This window comes from Rhamphochromis sp. 'chilingali', assembly GCF_963969265.1.
Source record: "Rhamphochromis sp. 'chilingali' genome assembly, chromosome: 3".
Classification (NCBI taxonomy): domain Eukaryota; kingdom Metazoa; phylum Chordata; class Actinopteri; order Cichliformes; family Cichlidae; genus Rhamphochromis; species Rhamphochromis sp. 'chilingali'.
Genome location: NC_137931.1, coordinates 25,441,709 through 25,463,386, shown reverse-complemented (window position 1 = coordinate 25,463,386; position 21,678 = coordinate 25,441,709). Strand labels below are relative to the sequence as shown.

General features: G+C 41.7%; 1 protein-coding gene across 3 annotated transcripts in view; it reads right to left on the bottom strand.

The window, feature by feature from the left end:
* Positions 1 to 953: 953 nt before the first annotated feature.
* Positions 954 to 21,678, bottom strand: part of dusp27 (dual specificity phosphatase 27) — a 35,604-nt gene continuing 14,879 nt past the window's right edge. For all 3 annotated transcript variants that reach the window (XM_080879126.1, XM_080879125.1, XM_080879127.1), the window contains exon 8: positions 954 to 4,120. In XM_080879126.1, the coding sequence (XP_080735252.1) occupies positions 1,374 to 4,120 (2,747 nt within the window). In that variant the 3' untranslated portion in view covers positions 954 to 1,373. The remainder of the gene's footprint in view (positions 4,121 to 21,678) is intronic.

Below are 21,678 nucleotides of genomic sequence, written 5' to 3'. Positions count from 1 at the left end.
AAACCAAAATCCTGTAATTATACAGCAGTACAGACTCCTTGGCTGAGCCTTTTATCTGACTTTAAATGTACATATAAGAGCTTGAAGATCAGCACTCCTGCTGCGGTTTATCCCACTGTGCTATGTAAAGCATTATAAGCTTTAAAGTATGTTACAGTTTCACATGTAGTGGAATTATTTCCATATTTCCCATCCACTACACAGCACATAGTTGTTATCTCACTGAAACCACATCTATACCACTACAGTTAAAGAAATATTATGGTATTTTGTAAATGATGTTATCTTCACATTTTGCATAATTTAGAAATTGTATAAATCTCAAAAGCAATTGCATTTAGTGTCCAAGATGTGGCAGTATAACACGAGAAATGCCATGCTCATGACCACATGCTGTGTGTTTACAAAAATGAAACAGTGTTACACCCATCTCCAATCCCCTTCCTGTATTTTAACTGTTTGCATGGTGTGTGTGTGTTACATGCCTAACTGTCTAAACCTTAGTGGGTGAATGACTAGTTTTAGCTCTTCATTCCCCCCTCACTATGTCCTTTTTCACACTTTAAACCTTGCTTAAGTTTTTGAAATGAGCTGCTGTTTTTGTGAAGCATATTGTGGCTTTTGTTAAGCAACAAAACAAGTTATTAACATCAAAACATCAAATTATTAAGTAAAAAAAAAACATATTTTTGTCTGCATAAAAAGCCATCAGTCCCACTTCCTGCAAGTGACAATTATATTCATTCCAAAAAACATTCTAGTAATAGTGATTGCTTTGTCACCTGCACAAATATTTTATAAATACAACTTGTTTGTGTTTCTGTTTATTTTTACCATTTAATTTTTTGTTTTTTTGTAGTAAGTTATGGAGGTTTTCAATTTTTTTTCATCACAAAAGATGAAAACAACCTTTATGATGCAGCTTTATTAGGAGCCATTAAACCAAATAAAAAGCCCAAATCATCATTCATCAGAAAATTTATTACAATAGTAAAATTGTGCAAGAGTACAAATTCGAGGGACTTTTCCTATTTTTTTTTTTTAGAAGTTTCACATCATCTTTTCTATGAAAATTTGCATTCATTGTGTTTTACATTCAATTGTGGTACAAGAAAAACCTTAACTGAGAACTGTATTGTGTATTTCTTCCATTTTAATAGTAAAACAGGCTCAAATCCTTAATTTCTTTGCAGTGCTGATGTAATATGAAAAGGTCAAGGTGCATATTTTTCTATGGATGTGAATGCTAGTGTTTTTTGTGCATTAGAATTATTGCAATTTGTACATCCTTTGTTTTCACTCCTTGACCAAACAAAAAGAGCTTTGTGTGAGCTAGCAGCAGCAGCAGCACAGAATTGGCTCTTTTACATTTTCTAAAACCTGTCTGCATCAGTAGTATTTTCTAAGTTTTGCTTCTCTCGCTTTGCCTCCTGCTGAGCTCTCCAAGCAGCGAGAACCTCGTCGTCTTCAGCCTCCGCGGCAGCTCGAGCCCTAATCCTCTGCCTGGTTTGGGCAATGAAGGTGGAGATGTCATCCTCCTCCTCTTCTGTGGCTTCCTGTCTCCTAGTCCTTCTCCCTTCTGTCTCATTGCTTTCGTATCGTGAATGATGAACAGCGCCGTACGGTCTTCCCGGTTGGCTGTAGCTGTGGGATTGTGTGAAGCCACTGCAGGAATATTCTGTGTCTTCACTTGATAGATCTTCGTGTAACCTGGCTCGGTATCTGGAAGTAATGCCATACGTTTCCTCATCATCATCTTCGTCAGCAGCATAAGAGGCTCTTCTGCTTGAGAAGTCAAATTCAGAAGCTGAGGCATCAAGATCATCATAGGGGTCCTCTGATGGACCAGCTTCAGTTCCTGAAGCTGGTTTTCTCGGGGGAGGCCTGACACTTTTCAGCCAGTCATCAATGTTGGTGTTTTTATCTTTCTCCAGCGCTGGGTTAAGATTCAGGCACCCCGATAGACCGTAAGTCCTCTTTGGTTTCTCCTTTTTCTTTGTCTCCTCAAGAAACTCCTCCTCTTTCTTCTTCCTTTCCTCCTCCTCATCTTCATCCTCCTTTGGCTTCTTTTTCTTAAACAGAGTACTGCGTTTGTTGTCTTCCAGGATCTTCTTCTTTTCATAGGTAGACATCTTGTCCCTCATCTCTGACTTGATCTCCTTGTCCATGGCATCCAGTTTATCCAGGTTAACTTGGTCCTGGAAGAGGCTGAAGAGAGGAACACTGGTAGTGGTGATCTTGTTTTTCTTTGAGCCTAGGGTGGAGCCAAGGTTAGAGCCTAATGCTGAGCCTCTACCACTGAGACCGGAGATGCTGCTTGAACCGCCACTGGAGAGGACTGATGCTGCCCTGCCTCGATCTTGTGACAGAGAGCTGGAGTAGGAAGCACCACTCAGCAAGGATGCTTTGTCATCATCGACACTGCGCCTTGAAATCACGTTTGATGGAGCACCAAAGCTCAATTCAGACCCGGCACGTGATGGAGGAGGAAGGCTCATTTCACTCTGCTTCTGTTTGATTGTTTCTGAAACAACATTAGCAATCCAGTTTTGGATGCTAGCCAGATTGACCATTGGTTCACCTCCAGGGCCCTGCACAGTTGGAACTGGGAGGATCGGCGGTACTGGTGGCACAGGATTTGCTGGGATTCCAAACTGTGAGGATCTTGTGCTGTGAGCCTGGGAAACTGAAGAAATTATGGAAGATCTACCACTGAGCATGGACATATTGTCATCATTGGCAACACTTGGCGGCCCTGTAACACCAGCTCCAGCCCAGAAGGCAGATAGAGGTATCGTACCACCACTAACGCAACTTTCTGTTTCCCAGCCACATACGGACTGGCTTTCTTCTAAAGTTTTCTTTGAACGCTCCAGAAGCTCTTCACGTCGTTGTCTTCTTCTGATTGTTGCTAAGTCCTCGCCTCTGCTCAGCTCCAGAATCTCATCTGTGTTCTCTTCCCCGAGACGCTTCTGCTGCCTCAGCTTCCATGCCTGATACGCTGTCAGATTGACGTCTTGCAGAGATGGTGTCCTGGCTTCTTCCTCACCATCACCAACAGAACTTTTCTCTCCATCCTCACGATCTTTCTTGTTCCACCCAAACTGGATTCTCTTGATTCGCCAACGTTCCAGTGGTGACATCTTCTCCTTATTCTTCTGACAGAAGTTAAACATGGAGCTGGTGTCAGAGAGGATGCTATCTACTTCATCATCAATCGTCTTCTTTACTCCTTCGTCTTCAGTGGCAGTGCTCTCACTGCCTTCATCATCTTCTTTCTTGCGGTACCGAGCAGCTGCTTGCTCTTCGATCTCCTTAAGCCGCTGCTTCCAAAGATCAGAGTAACTCATGCAGCTGGAGGTGGACATTGTGTCAGAGGGTGGGCGTCTGTTGCGACGTTTCAGCCGCTCTTTCACAGCTCGTATGTCCTCACTGGTTACGCTCTCCACATCAGTGTCTCCAACTTCTTTTGTCTTCTTTGTAAAAACCCCCGGAAGAGACTGCTCATCTTCCCCATCAGTGTTCAGCTGTGCCTCCCACCACTCATCATTCTGGTATTTTTCATTCCTCCTCTGCCACTCCTGAATCATGCTGTCCAGACCATCATCATCATCATCCCCATCTTCCTTGCCCCCTTGTTCAGATAGAACAAACTTATTTGGGACACCATTGGATACCTGGTTGTTGAACCCATTCTGTGCTCCAGTCAAACCACTTTTAAGTGCTGCAGCAGCTGCAGAGGAGGCAACGCTGCTCATCACACTTTCTCCATCCTCCTCCTCCTCCATCATAATGGAGTTCGCTTTCACCTCAATCATACTCTGCTCTTCCTCTGTGTCCGTATCCTCATCATCCTCTTCCCCAAAGATGCGAGTACGCGCTCGAGCATCAATCACAGAGCACTGGCTTAGTGTTTCGTCGTCATCATCTCGCTCCTCCATGAGGGTCTCATTGAACTCTCTCAGCTGCTTCAGGAAGCCTTCGTTGGGGTTGATGGCACGTTTTTTCCTGATTGAGGTCAGAGCCTCCATGATGGTCATGTTCTGGAAGATCATCAGGTAGCAAGCCACCAGGATAGCAGAACGACTGATGCCCATCATAGAAACAACAAGAACCTTTCCTGCAAGTAAAGGGAACAATGATTACCAATACTGAAGAGTTGAGGCAAATACCATTACTCAGCTACACCCAAAGTAAATGAAGTATGTTATGTATGTACAAATTCTACATGAAATAGTCCACAGTATACATCAGTTTTGATGTCTGCAATAGATTAATGTAGTTAATCTAGTTAAACTTGCAATAATGGCCTATGATCAGATGAGGGCAGCAAAACCGTTGACAAAGCAATAACTTATTACATTTTAGGTTTTATATGTTTCAACTTAAGTGTGCTGAATCCCTTTCTATAATGTTTATGAAGAAAAAAGATTTTTTTATGACCAATATATATGACCAATATTTTCTTTTATTTATGACCAATCTTTAGTCTTTGTCTTCACACTCTTTAGAGGAAATGTCTATCTATTTATTTACCTAAATGCTCCACTGTATTCACCAGTATATATTTGTGTGTGACTGCCTGCTGGTTTTAGATAAACAGGTCAGGAAGGAAAGGCTTTTAAGAGCTTTTTCTTTTAGAACCAGCAGCATGCTGTGGACAAATTCAAGGTTATAAGTGTGTCACAGCCACGCAGCTTAACTGAAAATCACTGTAAAGTAAAGAGTTTCCTTTCTTCAACACCTATTATTTTAAAACCATTGATTATAAATGCTGTAAACAGAAGTTTGAGTGGGAGGGATTCTATTGTTGATAATGCAGCTTCTGGCTGTATTAATTGCTTCATATCTTATTCTATATCCTAAGACATGTTAAAACTTGCTTTAAAGGCCTTTTTAAACACAATAATCAATATGCAAACCCCACTCTGTGGTATCTGTGCTACCACAGTGACGATTTCTACAATATTAACTGACAAGTGCAAATATAGCAGATACTATAAATAAAACAAATACATTGATATTATACATTTATGAGCGGCTTACTTAGTCTGGTAAATAGTTTAAGGTGTTGCAATATATATAGATTCATATTTATCAGCGTGAAAAACATTTAACATTTAAAACATTTAAGTGAATATTCTATTCTTAATGTTCATGTAAGTGTTTATGATTTAATGCATAGAAAATATACAGGATGTTATGTTCCAGTGGTAAAATGTTCCACAGATCCATTAGGAATTACACACATGTTTATACACCCATTTTCAGGCTCATAACAGGCTGACATCCACTTTCATGGCCAGGTTAGGACTGTCCCTTTACTTAATGACAAATAGAGTAGACATGATATCTGAAGTTAATTCAGAGTTGAATTTTTTATTTTATTGCTTTTCTCCATAATTTTAAATATAAGGCCCAGATGAAGGTCATTGCATATCAAACAGGTCATCATCAGGTTGAATAAACCTGATGAAATCTTAGAGAAATAACAAAAAATGTTAGGAGCAGCCAAATTAATAGTCAGATACATTTTTAAAAGCAGTGACTATAATGACTAGTTCAGCAACATCAAAAGGCCTGAAGGAAGATGAGTAAAAATCATAACGATAGTATTATTTCCATGGTTAAGAAAAACAAGTTCACACGATTTAATCATTTTAAGAACACTCTTGGGGAGGTGGATATATCACTTTTAAAGTCTATGATCAGGTGACAGCTTCATGAATGTAAATACAGAGACTTAACAACAATGTACAACTACTGGTTACACTCAAGAAAAGGAGAGACAGATTAGACCAGAGAAGAGGAGAAACAGTTGAAACCAAGGATAATGTACCAGAATGATGGGAAGAGAGTGGGATAGAGAAGAAGACAACTCATGATCTAAGGGATACCACATGATTTGGTAGAGGCAGTGTTATGGAATGGGCAAGTATGGCTGCCAGTGGAAACAGGCGTCTAGTGTCTACTGACGATGTGACTGCTGTCCACCCCCGAGGCATAATAAAAATAAAACCCAAGAGTTTCTCAGATGACCACATCAGTCACCTGATTGCAACCCAGTAGGGCAGCTTTTCAGTTATTATAGCTAAAACGTGATGCAGAGAGACCCACAAACAAGCAGAAGCTGAAGGTTGCTGCAGTAAAGGCCTGGTAGAGCATCTCAATGAAGGAAATGCAACATTTGGTGATTTCAATGGATTTGAGACTTCAGGAAATCACTGACTTTTAGTTTTTACAAGAACTGTTAACCCTCTGAAAAATATATATCCATAACAGTTAACACAATACATCTTGAAGTAAAATTGGTAGAGGCACTTTAATCATATCTTACCGAGTGGTTTAAAATGTTGCATACGGAGGCCAAACTACAAAAACTGTTTCTTTGTCCATCAAATTTTTGGTGTAACTGTATTATTAAGCTGTTGTTTATGAAGTTTTCAGGCAATATTTTAGGGCATGTTAATTAAGAAACACAATCAACAGCACAGTGACTGTGTCAGCCTCTTCCAGGAACACGCATGTTCTCAGAAGCTGTGACGATGAGAAATTACAGATCAGTTGTTTGGAATATTTCATTGTATCACTGTTGACCTTCACCTGGAGATATGTATTATAAATCTGGAAAAATAAGTGCATTGTGGATCATGACTGTGAGCTAAATAAGAGAATAAATGAATAGTTAAAAGTCTGTGGGAACCAGAGACCAGAAAATGCAGCATTGATGAAAACAGACAAAAAAAAAAGTCTCAAGGTTTCCCAACTTCCATTTCTAATGTCAGATGAAGAGGATGCCTTCAGGTCAAGAAATGAATAAGACATTTATTATAAAGTGGACATACAGAGCAATGACAATCAGGGCTATAGGCTCACCAGTAAGTAGATGGATATAAGAATGTAAAAAGCAAATTTTCTTCAACCCTTCCTATTATAAATTTATTGATTATAAATACTTTAAATATGAACTTTTATTTGATTTTGAGTGGTTTTACCCATGGTGATATCACGTTCTGGAGTACCCTCTCTGTAAAGTAAGGTTTTACTGATTGAGACATAATTAAAAAATGTCTTGTCCTTACAAAATCTTAAAATGAGGTAAATACAACCTAATTTAAACAACAACACTTTACATATTAAACTATTTCAATGTTCACAGTTTTGTTTTTTAGCAGTAACAACTTAAAAAGCAATCATTTTCTATATGTCTTTAACAGTCTTTCACATCGGAAATGAAACAATACTGGAAGAGCATATGGGAGATGGATGCAACCCATAACAGCAATGCTCAGTGGTTAGTGGATCTGAGAGCAGACCACAGCAACCTCCCTGAAAAGGGACCAGTAACCATCACAGTGGCAGACATACAAGAAAGGGTGTCCAGTATGAAGAGTTGGACAGCACCAGGCCCCGACATGGTTCACACCTACTGGCTAAAGAAGCTGACTGCACTCCATGAGCTTCTGGCAGCACAAATGAACCAGCTGATCATTGACAAGAGACACCTGGATGGCTAACTGAAGGCCGGATGGTCCTGATCCTCAAGGACCCCCAGATGGGACCGGCCCCATCCCACGACTGGCCTATAACCTGCCTCAGTACCACATGGAAGCTCCTGTTAGGCATCATAGCAGCTAAGATGAACAAGCACATGGGTCAATACATGAGCGGGGCACAGAAAGGGATTGGCAAGAATACCAAAGGTGCAAAACAACAGCTACTGGTAGGCCGAGCAGTCAGCTGAGACTGCAAGACTAAGCTGACCAACCTGTGCACTGCCTGGATTGATTACAAGAAGGCCTATGACTCAATGCCTCACACCTGGATCCTGGAATGCCTGACCCGGGGCCGGCTATATGCTGGGGCAAGAGGGGGCAATGCCCCCTTAAACAAACGTCCTGCCCCCTTAAGTCAAATTTTTAGAAGTTGAGAAAGAAAATAATAGTTTACCCACAAACTGAATATGGACAAGATTTACTACAGTAGCTGAAAAATCCGCTGGAAAAGGCACAAATGAGATGATAGGTTTCACATCTCGTTTGCTCTTTACCTCCGTGCGCTGTTTGTGCAGGCTCACACAGGACTCGGCAGAGAACTCACACCCCACCCTACACCCAGCTATACATCAATTTGATGCATCTTGCCACCGCCTTCAAGTTGGACTCAAGTTTATAAAGAACCCATGTCAAAGTATTGTGGTTAAGTTCAGTCCAACTTATTAACCTGCCTCTGAGATGAAGCGTAGCTGCGAAGAATGTACTTTTGCCTGTTTGGCTTCCAGTTTTCAGCAATGGTGGTAGCTACTTGGTTTTAATATTACTCTTTCTGGGTCACAAAATAAACTTTTAAGATATTTTCAGGCGAGAATGTAGCTGTGTAAACTTCAAATATCTCCTCGATTTATCAAGACATCACATATTTGCAAAAGTGCTCTGACGTTTTCGGAGACGTCTGTTACCCACCAGCTCAATAGCTAGCTGGAGGTTCAAGGCTCATTAGAGCTGGCGAGAACAGCGAACTCCGGGCACATCGTTTTCTAACCCCCTGCGGTCTTTCGCTACTCAGGTTAAACATGATATATAAATCACTTAGATAACTTAAAAATGTTATTGTTTACTCCAGTGTCCTGTTATATTTTCGATAGCAAGGAAATTCAATCTGCAAATTTCATTAAAGGTTTAATAGACTATCATTTTGTCTTTATTTTTAGTTACCACATACCTTAAACACTTCAAGCTGTAAGCTAATGATAGGTACATAAGAGTCGATGCATGCAGGTGCAATAAAATGTACGTTTTACGTCAAATGGATGCATGATCTGATTAGTCGACTAATTGCAAAAATAATCGGTGACTAGTCGACTATGAAAATAATAGTTTGTGGCAGCCCTAATCCAGAGCACCCCACCCAACCCCCACACCTTTCCCGCCTCCATTGCCACCATGTGCCCCCTTTATATTTCTGTCTGGCCCCTCATATATGCCTGTCTAGAACTGGCCAAGGCCTGACCTATACAAGATCAACAGGACCCTAAGAGCCTTCATCAGGAATTCAATGAGGATGTGGCGGATAACACTAGAGGCAATCTTCAAGCCCATAGCACAGGTCACCATCAAGTGTGAGATCTACCAAGGAGGTGCTCTGTCCCCATTGCTCTTCTGCATAGGCCTGAACCCCCACAGTAAGATCATCAACAAGACTGGCTATGGATACCGACTTCTGAATGGAGCAGTTGTCAGCCACCTCCTGTACATGGATGACATCAAGCTTTATGCCAAGAGTGAATGAGACATCGATTCACTGATCCACACTACCAGGCTATACAGCAATGACATCAGAATATTGTTCGGACTGCAGAAATGTAGTCGGATGATAACAAAGAGAGGGAAGGTAGTCAGAACTGAGGGGATCCAACTACCAGAAGGCAACATTGCAGGCATAGAGGAGAGGTACAAGTACCTGGGGATCCTACAGGCAAATGGGAATCATGAAGAGGCCACTGGGAAAGCTGGAACCACCAAGTACCTGCAGAGTGTTGGCAAGTCCTGTAAGAACAAGATCAATATCTATGCCATCCCATCCAGGTACCTGATCAGGTACCTGGATGGGATAATAAGTTGGCCAAAGGAGGAGATAGAAGCCACTGACATCAAGATATAAATCCAGCACAACCCAGCACATAACAGCAGGGTGCAAGATGCTAGCAAGCAGGGCACATATGGAACTCCATAAGCAAGTGTCTGGCATAGTATACAGAAACATCAAATACAGGCCAGGACTTCCAGGCCGTATTTGGCCTGGAAGTCCTGGCCTGTATTTGATGTTTCTGTATACTATGCCAGACATAGCCAGGACTTCCAGGCCAAATACGGCCTGGAAGTCCTGTTCAAAATGGGTGATGCCCCCAAGGACGGTGGAGAATGACCAAGCTAAGATCCTGTGGGACTTTGAGATACAGATGGACAAAATGGTGGTGGCTAACCAACTGGACATAGTGGTGGTAGACAAACAGAAGAAGTATATTAATAGTATATTATATATAAACAGTGTAATAGTATTGTACACATAATATTGCACATTTCACAGATCTCAGTAAGTATTGCACATTAATAAGTGATTTTTGTACATTCAAAATGAGGTAAAGTAGTGCTGTGTTATTTTAAGTGTTCAGTTGTTTTTTGTTAGCTATCAGTCTGACAATTGCGGGAAAGAAGCAGTTGAAAAACCTTGTTCTGTGATGATGCTGTCTGCTTTGTTGTGTCTCAGATTGTACGTAACAATTTTTGTGTCTGTGCAGAGGGTGAGCTGGACGGTGTGTGTCCCTAATAATTCTCTCTTTTTTTGGCAGGGTTGAGGATGAGGTCATTTTCCTCTCTGTAGGAATGAACACTGTCTACCAGAGTCGTGTACCCACTCCTTGATGAGCCCCATGATGGTGGTGTCGTCAGCGTATTTGATGACGATGGAGTTTTCCTTGGTGGAGACATAGTCATAGGTGTACAGGGTGAAGAGCTTGGGGCTGAGACAGCAGCCCTGTGGAGATCCTGTGCTGACTGTGAGCACCTCCTATGCTCACCACTTGTGGTCTGTCTGTCAAAACGTCCAGAATCCGGTTACGGGTCAGAGTCGGGATGCCAAGGTCTGTCTGCTTCTGTCAGCTTGCCTGGGGGGATGGTGTTGAATGCAGAGCTGTAGTCCAGGAAGAGCATCCTGACATGCGTTCTGTTGCTTTCCAGGTGTTGCAGTGTGTGTTGCAGGGCTATTGCTGTTGCATCATCCACTGATTGATTGGCAGTGTTGGGACTAACGCGTTACAGTAACTACGTTATTATTGTGGTAACGAGCACGGTAACTAGTTATTATGCCAAAATCAGGAACGCGTTAGTCGTTACTGGGATTTAGATAGGGTCGTTACTAGAGATGGACCGATCCGATATTACGTATCGTATCGGTCCGATACTGACCTAAATTACTGGATCGGATATCGGAGAAAAATAAAAAATGTAATCCGATCCATTAAATATCACGAAAGCACCTCACAAAACTTGCAACACGCCGTAACTCGCCTCAGAACGCTAGCACGTCGGAGCAGTATGCATCACTGATAGAGCGGCTGTGGCATGCGGGACCTGTCGGTGGTCTGGATAGCATTTGGAGCTTCGCTAGCAACCTGGCATTTCATCTCCGACAAAGTTATCCCCGAGAGAAGTAAAGCAAGTGTGTAAGTCCATCTCTGAATGTTTGTAAAGCATTCCTGCGTTAAGCTTAACAAGCGACTGCCTCTCCTGCTGCTACTTCAATCATGAAACTGCTTAACGATCAGCTGATCGGCTTTTCTGTCGCGAGTCCGTGTCTCTAGTTTGCTTTTGGCCCACTTTGCACCAGAAAGAGGAAACCAGCGGCTGAACAACAGCAGCACGTTTAAGCTTGATAAGCTGTTGTTAGAATTTATTTAATATTACTTTCTACTCGAGGATCTTTTTCTACGTAGCTGACGCTGGTAACTGTGCAGGGGCGGATCTAGCAAAGTTTAGCCAGGGGGGCCGATAGGGCATTAACAGGGAAAAGGGGGCACAAAGACATACTTTTCTTTCTTATTCTCATTTAAAATGTCGAGCTTTTAATAAATAATTATCTGACACCCAAAGTTTTAATTTGATGTAAAATGAATAGAAGTCAATTACTGTATATAGTGACTATTAAGTCTAATATATATACCCTAGTAAGCTATAGTACTTTTTACTTTGGGAAGGTACCATCTGTGCAGTCTGCAATTTTGTTGAAGAAAGATGTTGAATCTATTTAATATTTCTTGAAAAATAATTGATTTCTGTGCATTTTTTTCACACTTCATCAAATTAAGGTTGATTACGTCGATTAAGCATCATGAGGTGGAGCGTGAGGGGTGGTTCCCTATTTTTTATTTATTTACTTTTGTTGTTGCTGGGAGTTTTGATTGATTGATTGATTGAATCTTTATTTTGAACATGTTGAAAAAGTATAAAAAAAAAAAAGAATTAAAAGAGACAAATAAACAAAGCAAACAAAAGGAAAACGAGCAACCACAACTCCAAATAACGTCCATGTTCAAAAAGGAGCAGGAAGAAGCATAAGCTTATTTAATCCCACCCCTTTTCCACTATCTAGTATCAATAGACTACAGAAATACCTCCTTGTAATTACATTATATGTTATGTGTAATTTTTTTTTTTTTTTTTTAATATATACACATATATGTTTCTATCTATCCATACCTACGTATATACACACATACGCACATATACACATTTTCAATAACCCCATTAACACCTGAAGGATACACAACCTACAATTTTATATATATTTAATATATATATATATATATATATGTATATATACATATATACATACATACATATACATACATACACACATACATACACACACATACACATATATATACATATACATATACACATATATATACATATATATATATATATATATATATATATATATATATATATATATATATATATATATATATATACATATACACATACATATATACCCATACCAACAAACCCGTGCATGCGCACACACATGAAAATATTAGATAAGAACACCCTATCAAATCTCTACCTTTTCCCTGTACCCTGTAAAAACCATATCCTTAAACCGCTTTTTAAACTGCGCCATGCTTGGACATTGCTTCATATCTTTACTTAGTCTGTTCCACAGCTTCACTCCACACACAGAGATGCAAAAACTTTTTAATGTTGTACGGATACGAGGATGTTTTAAATTTAATTCCCCCCTCAAATTGTATCCCCGTTCCCTTTTAGAAAACATTTTTAGAATATTGTCAGGAAGCAGGTTATTTATTGCTTTATATATAATTTGTGCTGTGAGAAAATGAACCAGATCTGTGAATTTTAGAATTTTTGATTTTAAGAATAGTGGATTTGTATGATCTATTTAACCAGTTTTATGGATTATCCTTATGGCCCTTTTTTGTAATATAAAGATTGATGATAGCGAACATTTGTAAGTATTGCCCCAAACCTCTGCACAGTAATTCAAATACGGTGCAATCCGGGAACAATAGAGAATGTGGAGTGATTTGTGGTCCAGAATGTGTTTTACTTTACTCAAGATTGAGACACTTCTTGAAATTTTGTTATGTATATGATTTATATGAGACTTCCAGTTTAATTTATCATCTATAATCACACCAAGAAACTTATGTTCAAGTACTCTTTCAATTTCCACACCATCTACATGAATCTGCACTTGTGCATTTCTAAGGGAATTCCCAAATAAGATAATTTTAGTTTTACTTAGATTTAGCGATAGTTTGTTCCTGTTAAACCATTTTTTAATTTTGCACATTTCTGAAGTAATTGTATCCAGCAGCTCCTTTAGATTCCCCCCAGAACAAAAAATATTTGTGTCATCTGCAAATAATACTAATTTTAATATATCAGATGCCTTACAAATATCATTTATATAAATAATAAATAATTTTGGACCCAGTACAGAGCCTTGTGGAACACCACAAGCAATGTCCAAGCATGATGAGGAATGGACACCCAGCTTCACAAATTGTTTCCGGTCACTTAAATAATTTTTCACCCATTGCAGTACAACCCCCCTAATCCCATACCGTTCCAGTTTATTAATTAATATGTCATGATTGATTGTGTCGAATGCTTTCTTGAGATCCAGAAATACTCCAGCTGCATACTGTTTCTGATCTATAGCATTCGTAATCTCCTCAATTGATTCGATTAATGCCAGAGATGTTGATCTTTTTGATCTGAATCCATATTGACTGTCAGAGAGTAATTTATATTTATCTAAGAATTTGTCTAATCGTTTATTAAACAGGTTTTCTAGGATTTTGGAGAATTGTGGTAGTAAAGAAACAGGCCTGTAATTTGTGAAGTGGCGTCTATCCCCGGTTTTATACAGCGGCACAACTTTAGCTATTTTCATTTTGTTTGGCACTTTTCCCGTCTGAAATGATAAGTTGCAAATATATGTTAGAGGTCCTACAATTCCTTCAATGACCTTCTTGACGATTTTCATGTCAATATCATTACAATCAGTGGATGTTTTATATTTACTCATGTGTACAATGTCAATTATTTCTTTTTCCTCCACTGATGTGAGGAACATTGAGTTAGGGTTCCTATCAATCAGGTTTTCACTACAGTCTACTGATGGCAGTGACTCAGGAATTTGTTCTGCCAGTTTTGGTCCAATATTTACAAAATAATGATTAAAGCTGTTGACCTTATCAGCAGTGTTTTCCATAATATTGCCATTATCGATAAAGTATTGTGGATAACTTTGTTGTCCAGAATTATTTTTAATGATACCGTTTAAAACATCCCATATTCCTTTCATATTATGTTTATTGTTGTTCAATATTTTACTATAATACTCCTTTCTACATACACGTATAATATTGGTCAACTTATTTTTGTATTTTTTATATTTATTTTCAGCTTCTTTTGTTCTTTGTTTTAGGTATTCCCTATAGAGTGTATTTTTCTTTTTACATGCATTTTGTAAACCCTTAGTGAGCCATGGTCTATCTGAATATTTGTGCTTTCTGTTGTATTTTATTGTTGGACAGTTTTTATCGTACAACTCCATGAATATTCTTAAAAATATGCCATATGCAATATCAATATCAGCTTCTTTGTACACCTTGTCCCAGTCCTGATTTAATAGATCGTTCTTAAATGCAGTCATAGTTTCTTCTGTCCTTACACGTCTGTATCTCAGTTGTTCTTCATGCTGATTTTTCTTATAATTAGTGTCATAAACTGCAAAAACTGGTAGGTGATCACTGAGTTGGAACCCTATTAGTTAGGTTGCTTAATATTTACGCTAAGTACTCTTTAAAATACCAGAATAGTGAGGATGGTGTAGGTTTAAGTTTATTAGATTGATCAGTATTGCTGAACTATGAAATATTTTTTTTGTATACAGGTATAACAGAATAGCTTTAGTGTAGTTGTTGTTTTAAACTTGAGTATGAACTTGCAGACTTGCAAAATGCAGCAAGATATTTTAAAAAACAGTTTTGTTGATTAAAAAACACTATATCGGATTCATATCGGTATCGGCAGATATCCAAATTTATGATATCGGTATCGGTATCGGACATAAAAAAGTGGTATCGTGCCATCTCTAGTCGTTACTCGTTACTTCGCGTGGTGGCTATCGCGGAGCTTCCACAGATTCAGTAACATTAGCAAGTGGTGGAGGCCAGCAGGTGGATGAAGGAAAGGGGACGCAGAACGAAAAGAGACCCGAGGCGGCTGCCGGTCCAAGTGTGAACTGAACTTCAGGTAAGAAGTTATGACCTGCAGTCTCTCTGGGTCAGATATAAACCAAGTTTAGGTGGAGTTTATTTTCGTTATTCTGACTTTTTCCGTACTGCGTGCTAGCTAGCATGACGGGGTTTCTATACAGCTGGGTGGGTGCTATGAAGTTAATGATGTTGAACTTTATTTTGTTCATAAGTTATTAGAGTTGCCAACCCTCCCGTCTGGTATTCAGAGAAAATATTACGCGTTTCTTATTGAGGTGAAAAGGAACAGTTTGTCCCGTAATTCAGCTACAATGAAAAAGGCACAAAGCTGGAGTTATTCTGTGTTTACGCTGCACAGCTGCCTCTTCTTCTCTCATCCTCTCCCCCCTCCCTCTCCCGTTTCTGCTTCAATCATGAAAACTGATCAGTGATCAGCTGATCGGCTCTCTTGTTTGTTTATCGCCCACTTTGCGCCGAAAGAGGAAACCAGCGGATGTCGCGCTAAACAACAGCAGCACGTTTAAGCTTGATCAGCTGTTGTTAGAATTTATTTAATATTAATTTCTAGTATCAGCTGATGTTTGCTGGAGCCACAGCTGTAAAAGCTGCTGGTCATGATATCGTTTGGTTATCTGGTGAGAGAGAAACATGAAGATGAAACCAGGAGATGTCCTTACTGGATCATCAGAGCTGTGATGGAGAAACAGGTTTACCTTTTAGTTAACATGAACGAGTTGAAGGGAAGTTATGAACTGTTTCTGAGAGACAAATAACCCCAGGATCCTTTTTTATGTAGCTGACAGCTGGTAACTGTGCAGGTGCGGATCTAGCAAAGTGTTGCCAGGGGGGCCAGGTAGGGCATTAATGGGGAAAGGGGGGCACAAAGAAATACTTTTCTTTCTTATTCTCATTTAAAATGTCTAGCTTTTAAAAAATAATTATCTGAATTTACAACAAACAATTGATAGATTGATGCATATATACCATCAGAACAGTGTACATCACTGTCACAACAGTGTTTGTTTTCATTCAAAGGGTTTATGATTTTTGCTATAATGGTGGGCCGGTCTCTAGTTGTGTGTAGTAGTTGTGTGCCGGGTGGCGGCCAGGAGCGGAGGCCCTGGAGGACTGACCCCCGGCTGCCAAGACTGGCAATAGGGACATGGAATGTCACCTCTCTGGTGGGGAAGGAGCCTGAGTTAGTGCGTGACGTTGAGAGGTACCGGCTAGATATAGTCGGGCTCACCTCTACGCATGGCTTGGGCTCTGGAACCAGTCTCCTGGAGAGGGGCTGGACTCTGTCTCAGTCTGGAGTTGCCCCTGGTGAGAGGCGGCGGGCTGGGGTGGGTATCCTAATATCCCCTCGGCTTGCTGCCGGTACGTTGGGGTTTTTCCCGGTGGACGAGAGGGTTTGTTCCCTGCGCCTTAGGGTCGGGGAACGGGTCCTGACTGTCATCTGCGCTTATGCGCCGAGTGGCAGTTCAGAGTACCCAGCCTTCCTCTCCAGGATACTTGAGGGTGCATGGGAGTTTGCCCAACCAGTCTACATGTGTTTTGTGGACTTGGAGAAGGCATTCGACCGTGTCCCTCAGGGTGTCCTGTGGGAGGTGTTGCGGGAATATGGGGTGTCTGGCCCATTGCTACGGGCCATTCGATCCCTATACAACCGTTGCAAGAGCTTGGTTCGCATTGCCGGCAATAAGTCGGACTCGTTCCTGGTGGGTGATGGGCTCCGCCAGGGCTGCCCTTTGTCTCCGGTTCTGTTCATAATTTTTATGGACAGGATTTCTAGGCGCAGCCAAGTGGCAGAGGGCTTTTGCTTTGGTGGCCTCAGAATCTCATCTCTGATTTTTGCAGATGATGTGGTTCTGTTGGCTTCATCGGGTGAGGGCCTCCAGCTCGCACTGGAATGGTTCACAGCCGAGTGTGAAGCAGCGGGAATGAGGATCAGCACCTCCAAATCTGAGGCCATGGTTCTCAGCTGGAAAAGGGTGGAGTGCCCACTCCGGGTCGGGGATGAGCTCCTGCCCCAAGTGGAGGAGTTCAAGTATCTCGGGGTCTTGTTCGTGAGTGATGGGAGAAGGGAGCCGGAGATCGACAGACGGATTGGGGCTGCAGCTGCAGTAATGCGGACGCTGCACCGGTCCGTCGTGGTGAAGAGGGAGCTGAGTGTAAAAGCGAAGCTCTCAATTTACCGGTCGATCTACGTCCCTACCCTCACCTATGGCCACGAGCTGTGGGTAGTGACCGAAAGAACGAGATCGCGGATACAAGCGGCAGAAATGAGCTTCCTCCGAAGGGTGGCTGGCCTCTCCCTTAGAGATAGGGTGAGAAGTTCGGCCATCCGGGAGGGGCTCAGAGTAGAGCAGCTGCTGCTCCACATCGAAAGGAGCCAGCTGAGGTGGTTCGGGCATCTGACAAGGATGCCCCCTGGGCGCCTCTTGGGTGAGGTGTTCCAGGCATGTCCCACCGGGAGGAGGCCCCGGGGCAGACCCAGGACACGCTGGAGAGATTATATCTCTCGGCTGGCCTGGGAACGCCTTGGTATTCCCCCGGATAAGCTGGAGGAGGTGGCTGGGGAGAGGGAGGTCTGGGCCTCTTTGCTTAGGCTGCTGCCCCCGCGACCCGGCCCCGGACAAAGCGGATGAAGATGGATGGATGGACGGTCTCTAGTCAAAATGCCCAGGCCAATTTTCTGTCCCAGTCCAGCCCTGTATGCAGCTCATCTGCAGTCTGGTGTTACCTACATCTTCCTATTCAGAAGGAAGAATTTCTGAGTTCTGAGTACAATCAAAGCACCACGACTGCAGTTTTTGTGTTGGATGTAAAAGGCGCACATGACACTGTGACGTAGGCTAGAATCATGGCAGCAGTCAATGATGGTCCAGGCGTGGGATTTCTCTCGTGGAAATATGCACATTATCTTTTCCTTTCTATTGGTAGGTGGCACAGTGATCTTGTGGCAAGTAAGCAAGCTAGAAGACTGGCAAAGTTATGGAAGCAACACATTAGCGAGAGAATTCTGAGTAAAACCAAAGTTACTTTCCCTAGTAACTAGTTACTTTGAAAGTAACGAGTAACTTGAAGTAACTGAGTTACTTTTGAGAGAAGTAACTAGTAATGTAACTAAGTTACTATTTTAAAGTAACTTACCCAACACTGTTGATTGGTGATGCAAACTGGAGGGGGTCTATAGTGTCAGGGAACATGTGGTTGATGTGTGTGAGAACCAATTTTTCTAGACACTTCATAATGACTGGTGTGAGTGCCACTGGCCTGATTTCATTGAGGGCGAATGTGTCCAGTCTTTTGGGAACTGGTATAATGATGGAGGATTTAAAAATATGTGGGACTACTGCCTGAGATAGTGACAGGTTGAAGATATCCATGTGCACACAAGCTAGTTGTTCCCCACCAGTGTTGGTCAAGTTACTTGAAAAAAGTAATCAGTAACTAATTACTGATTAGTAATCCCGTTACTTTACTGATTACTTATTTTCAAAAGTAATTAATTACTTAGTTACTTTTTAAAAACATGATTTACAACCTGAATAGGTGATAAAGCGATAGATCTTTCAGCCCAATTCAACTTTTTCTGCATAATCCATCATACAAAATGTAATCAAATGAAAAAGTCTCCTTTTAAAACTTGTTTTATTAGTTTTAATCTTTTAACTTTATGCATGAAGCAAAAATTTAATTACATGCAACATTCTCTGACTGGAAGAAATTTGTTTAACATTTAAACCTATTTTCCAGCACATAAACGAAATTGTTTTTTGGTGTTTTACACTCAGTCTTTTAAATAAATGCAAGTGAAACACAGCAGAAAATAAATAAAATCAAAGACTCAGCGGTCCTGTTGCTCTATTTTCACCTGTAAAGCAGGACTGGGGTAGGCGGAGGTTTACCCTGGTGCAGGTGTGCCGCAGCGGTCAGTTGAAGTCAGTTGAATCCGCGAGTTTCTCTGTGAATTTCCCATTACGTCGTAGCGCACTCGGTGCTTGCTTGGAAGTTTAGGGGTTTTTTTCCGCTGTAAAAAGACGTTTTCTTCCCACGCACAACAGACACTAATGTTTTTGTCACGTTTTATGGAATCAAACTCAAAGTAAGGTCAGTACTTCCACGCTTTAAACGCTGCCCGCTCATATTCTCTCCCGCACTCGATATATTATCCATTGTTGATCTGCACACAGCTGTTGTCACGAACGTCGCACTCGCTTATGTCATTGTCATGAGACATTCTCGCAAAAATTCTCGTTTTAGTAACGCAGTAACGCAGCGTTCCTACGGGAAAGTAACGGTAATCTAATTACCATTTTTGCAATAGTAAACTTCGTTACTTGAAAAAAGTAATCGGATTGCTCTCCGTTCCCCACAGGCCTTCAATACTCTGGGAGGAAATTCATCGGGTCCCACAGCCTTGTGGGGGTTCACTTCTTTTCAGAGCTTTCAGGACCTGTGTGTGTGTCACCTGGAGGATGGTCTCCGTGGGGTCACTGGGGGCCTTTGAGGGAGTCTGTGTGTTCAGCCTGTCAAACCTGGCATAGAAGGTGTTGAGGCTGTCTGGTAGGGTGGTGTCTCGGGGGTCTGTGGTTGTTGTAGTTCCCCTGTAGTTTGTGACAGCTTGAATTCCCTGCCACATACTGCGTGTGTTGTTGTTCAGGTAGTAGCCTTCAAGTTTTTCTGAGTGGCCCCTCTTTGCTGCGCTGATGGACTTCTGCAGTTCATAGCGGGCGGCTCTCTTATACTCCACCTGATCTCCTGCCTTGAAGGTCTCCCTCCTCTGCCTGATTTTCTGTTTAATGTCTCCATTAAACCGGGGTTTTTGGTTGGGGAAGCTACGCACAGTCCTGTTAAACACTAGTTTATGTAGTCGCTAACAGTCTCTGTGTATTCATGGATGTCGTTAGCTGTTCCTTTGAAGATGCTCAAGTCTGTAGCCTCTAAGCAGCCCTAAAGGCTGGCTTTTGTACCATCAGTCCAGGTGTTAATAGTACTAACTGTGACTGGGTTTTGTTGTAGATGGGTTTTAGCCAGATTGCTAGGTGATCAGACTTTCCAAAATTAGGTTTTGGTTCAGCTGAGAAGGTATTTCTGATGTTGCTGTAACAGTGATTCAGTATTTTATTTCCCCAGTTTGGTTACAAACTGATGCAGTTTAGGCATGTTTTCCCGGAGATTACAGTGATTAAAGTCTCCCAGAACAATTACAGCAGCGTTTGGGTGTTTATTTTCATGCTTGTTGATCATGTCGTGCAGCTCCTTCAGTGCAGCCTCCTCCTTAGCGGACGGGGGGATGTACACGACACTCACAATAATGCACTGCAGTTTTCTGGGCAAATAAAATGGCCTTAACGTTAGAGTGAGAAATTCCACATTTTCAGAGTAGGATTTTGAAGTGATCTTACAGTCAGTACACAATGATTGCTCGACGAGGGCGGCCGTTCCTCCACCATGTATCTTGCCGCTGTCCATAGTGCCTGCTCTGAAAATCGTGTAGCCCTCTGGTTTGCTTTATCGGGTGTCCTCTCCGCCAGCCAGGTTTCAAAGAAACACAGTATGGAGCACTCCTGAATTTCTTTTTGAATGGAAATCCAAGCTTGGAGTTCGTCCTTTTTATTTTCCAGAGACTGAAAGTTTGCAAGCAGTATTAGCCTTCCTTTGCTAATCATGCGCCAGAACCTTCAGTCAGCCATTCCCCATCTGCCATGCCTCCACTTCGGCTTGTTGTTCTCAGGAGAGTCCCCTGCCTCAGGCCAGCCTAGCATCAGGTCAGCATAGCGTGTTAGCTCTGGGTAGGATTCCAGCAGGTTTGGGTCAACATGTCCAAAATTACTGTGCTCTCGCAGTTTTCGCAAGAGACTAATAAGGAAGAAGAAAGTAAAAAGTAACTTTACTCTGCGATGTTGCCCTCTGAGGAGGGCCATCTTACTCGGAAGATGCTCAAGAGCTCAAGAAGATGTGGTGGGTGAAGGTAACAGTGGTCCCAGTGGTAATCGGAGCACTAGGTGCAGTGACTCCCAAGCTAGGCGAGTGGCTCCAGGAGATCCCAGGAACAACGTTGGAGATCTCTGTCCAGAAGAGCGCAGTCCTAGGAATAGCTAAGATACTGCGAAAGGCCCCCAAGCTCCCCATGCCTCTGGTAGAGGACCCAAGCCTGAAGGATAGACAGCCCACAGGGCTGTGATGGGAATTTTTTTTTTTAAATATATGGCAGCTATGCAAGTTTGCAATTCTGCTAATTTTCTTTTTTCACAATAAGCAAAACATCCCTCTCTACACCATTTGTGCTCCCCAACAGTTTACAATATTGACAACTGCAACTATAGCACAGCATTCATATCATGACTAAATACTGATGTACTCTT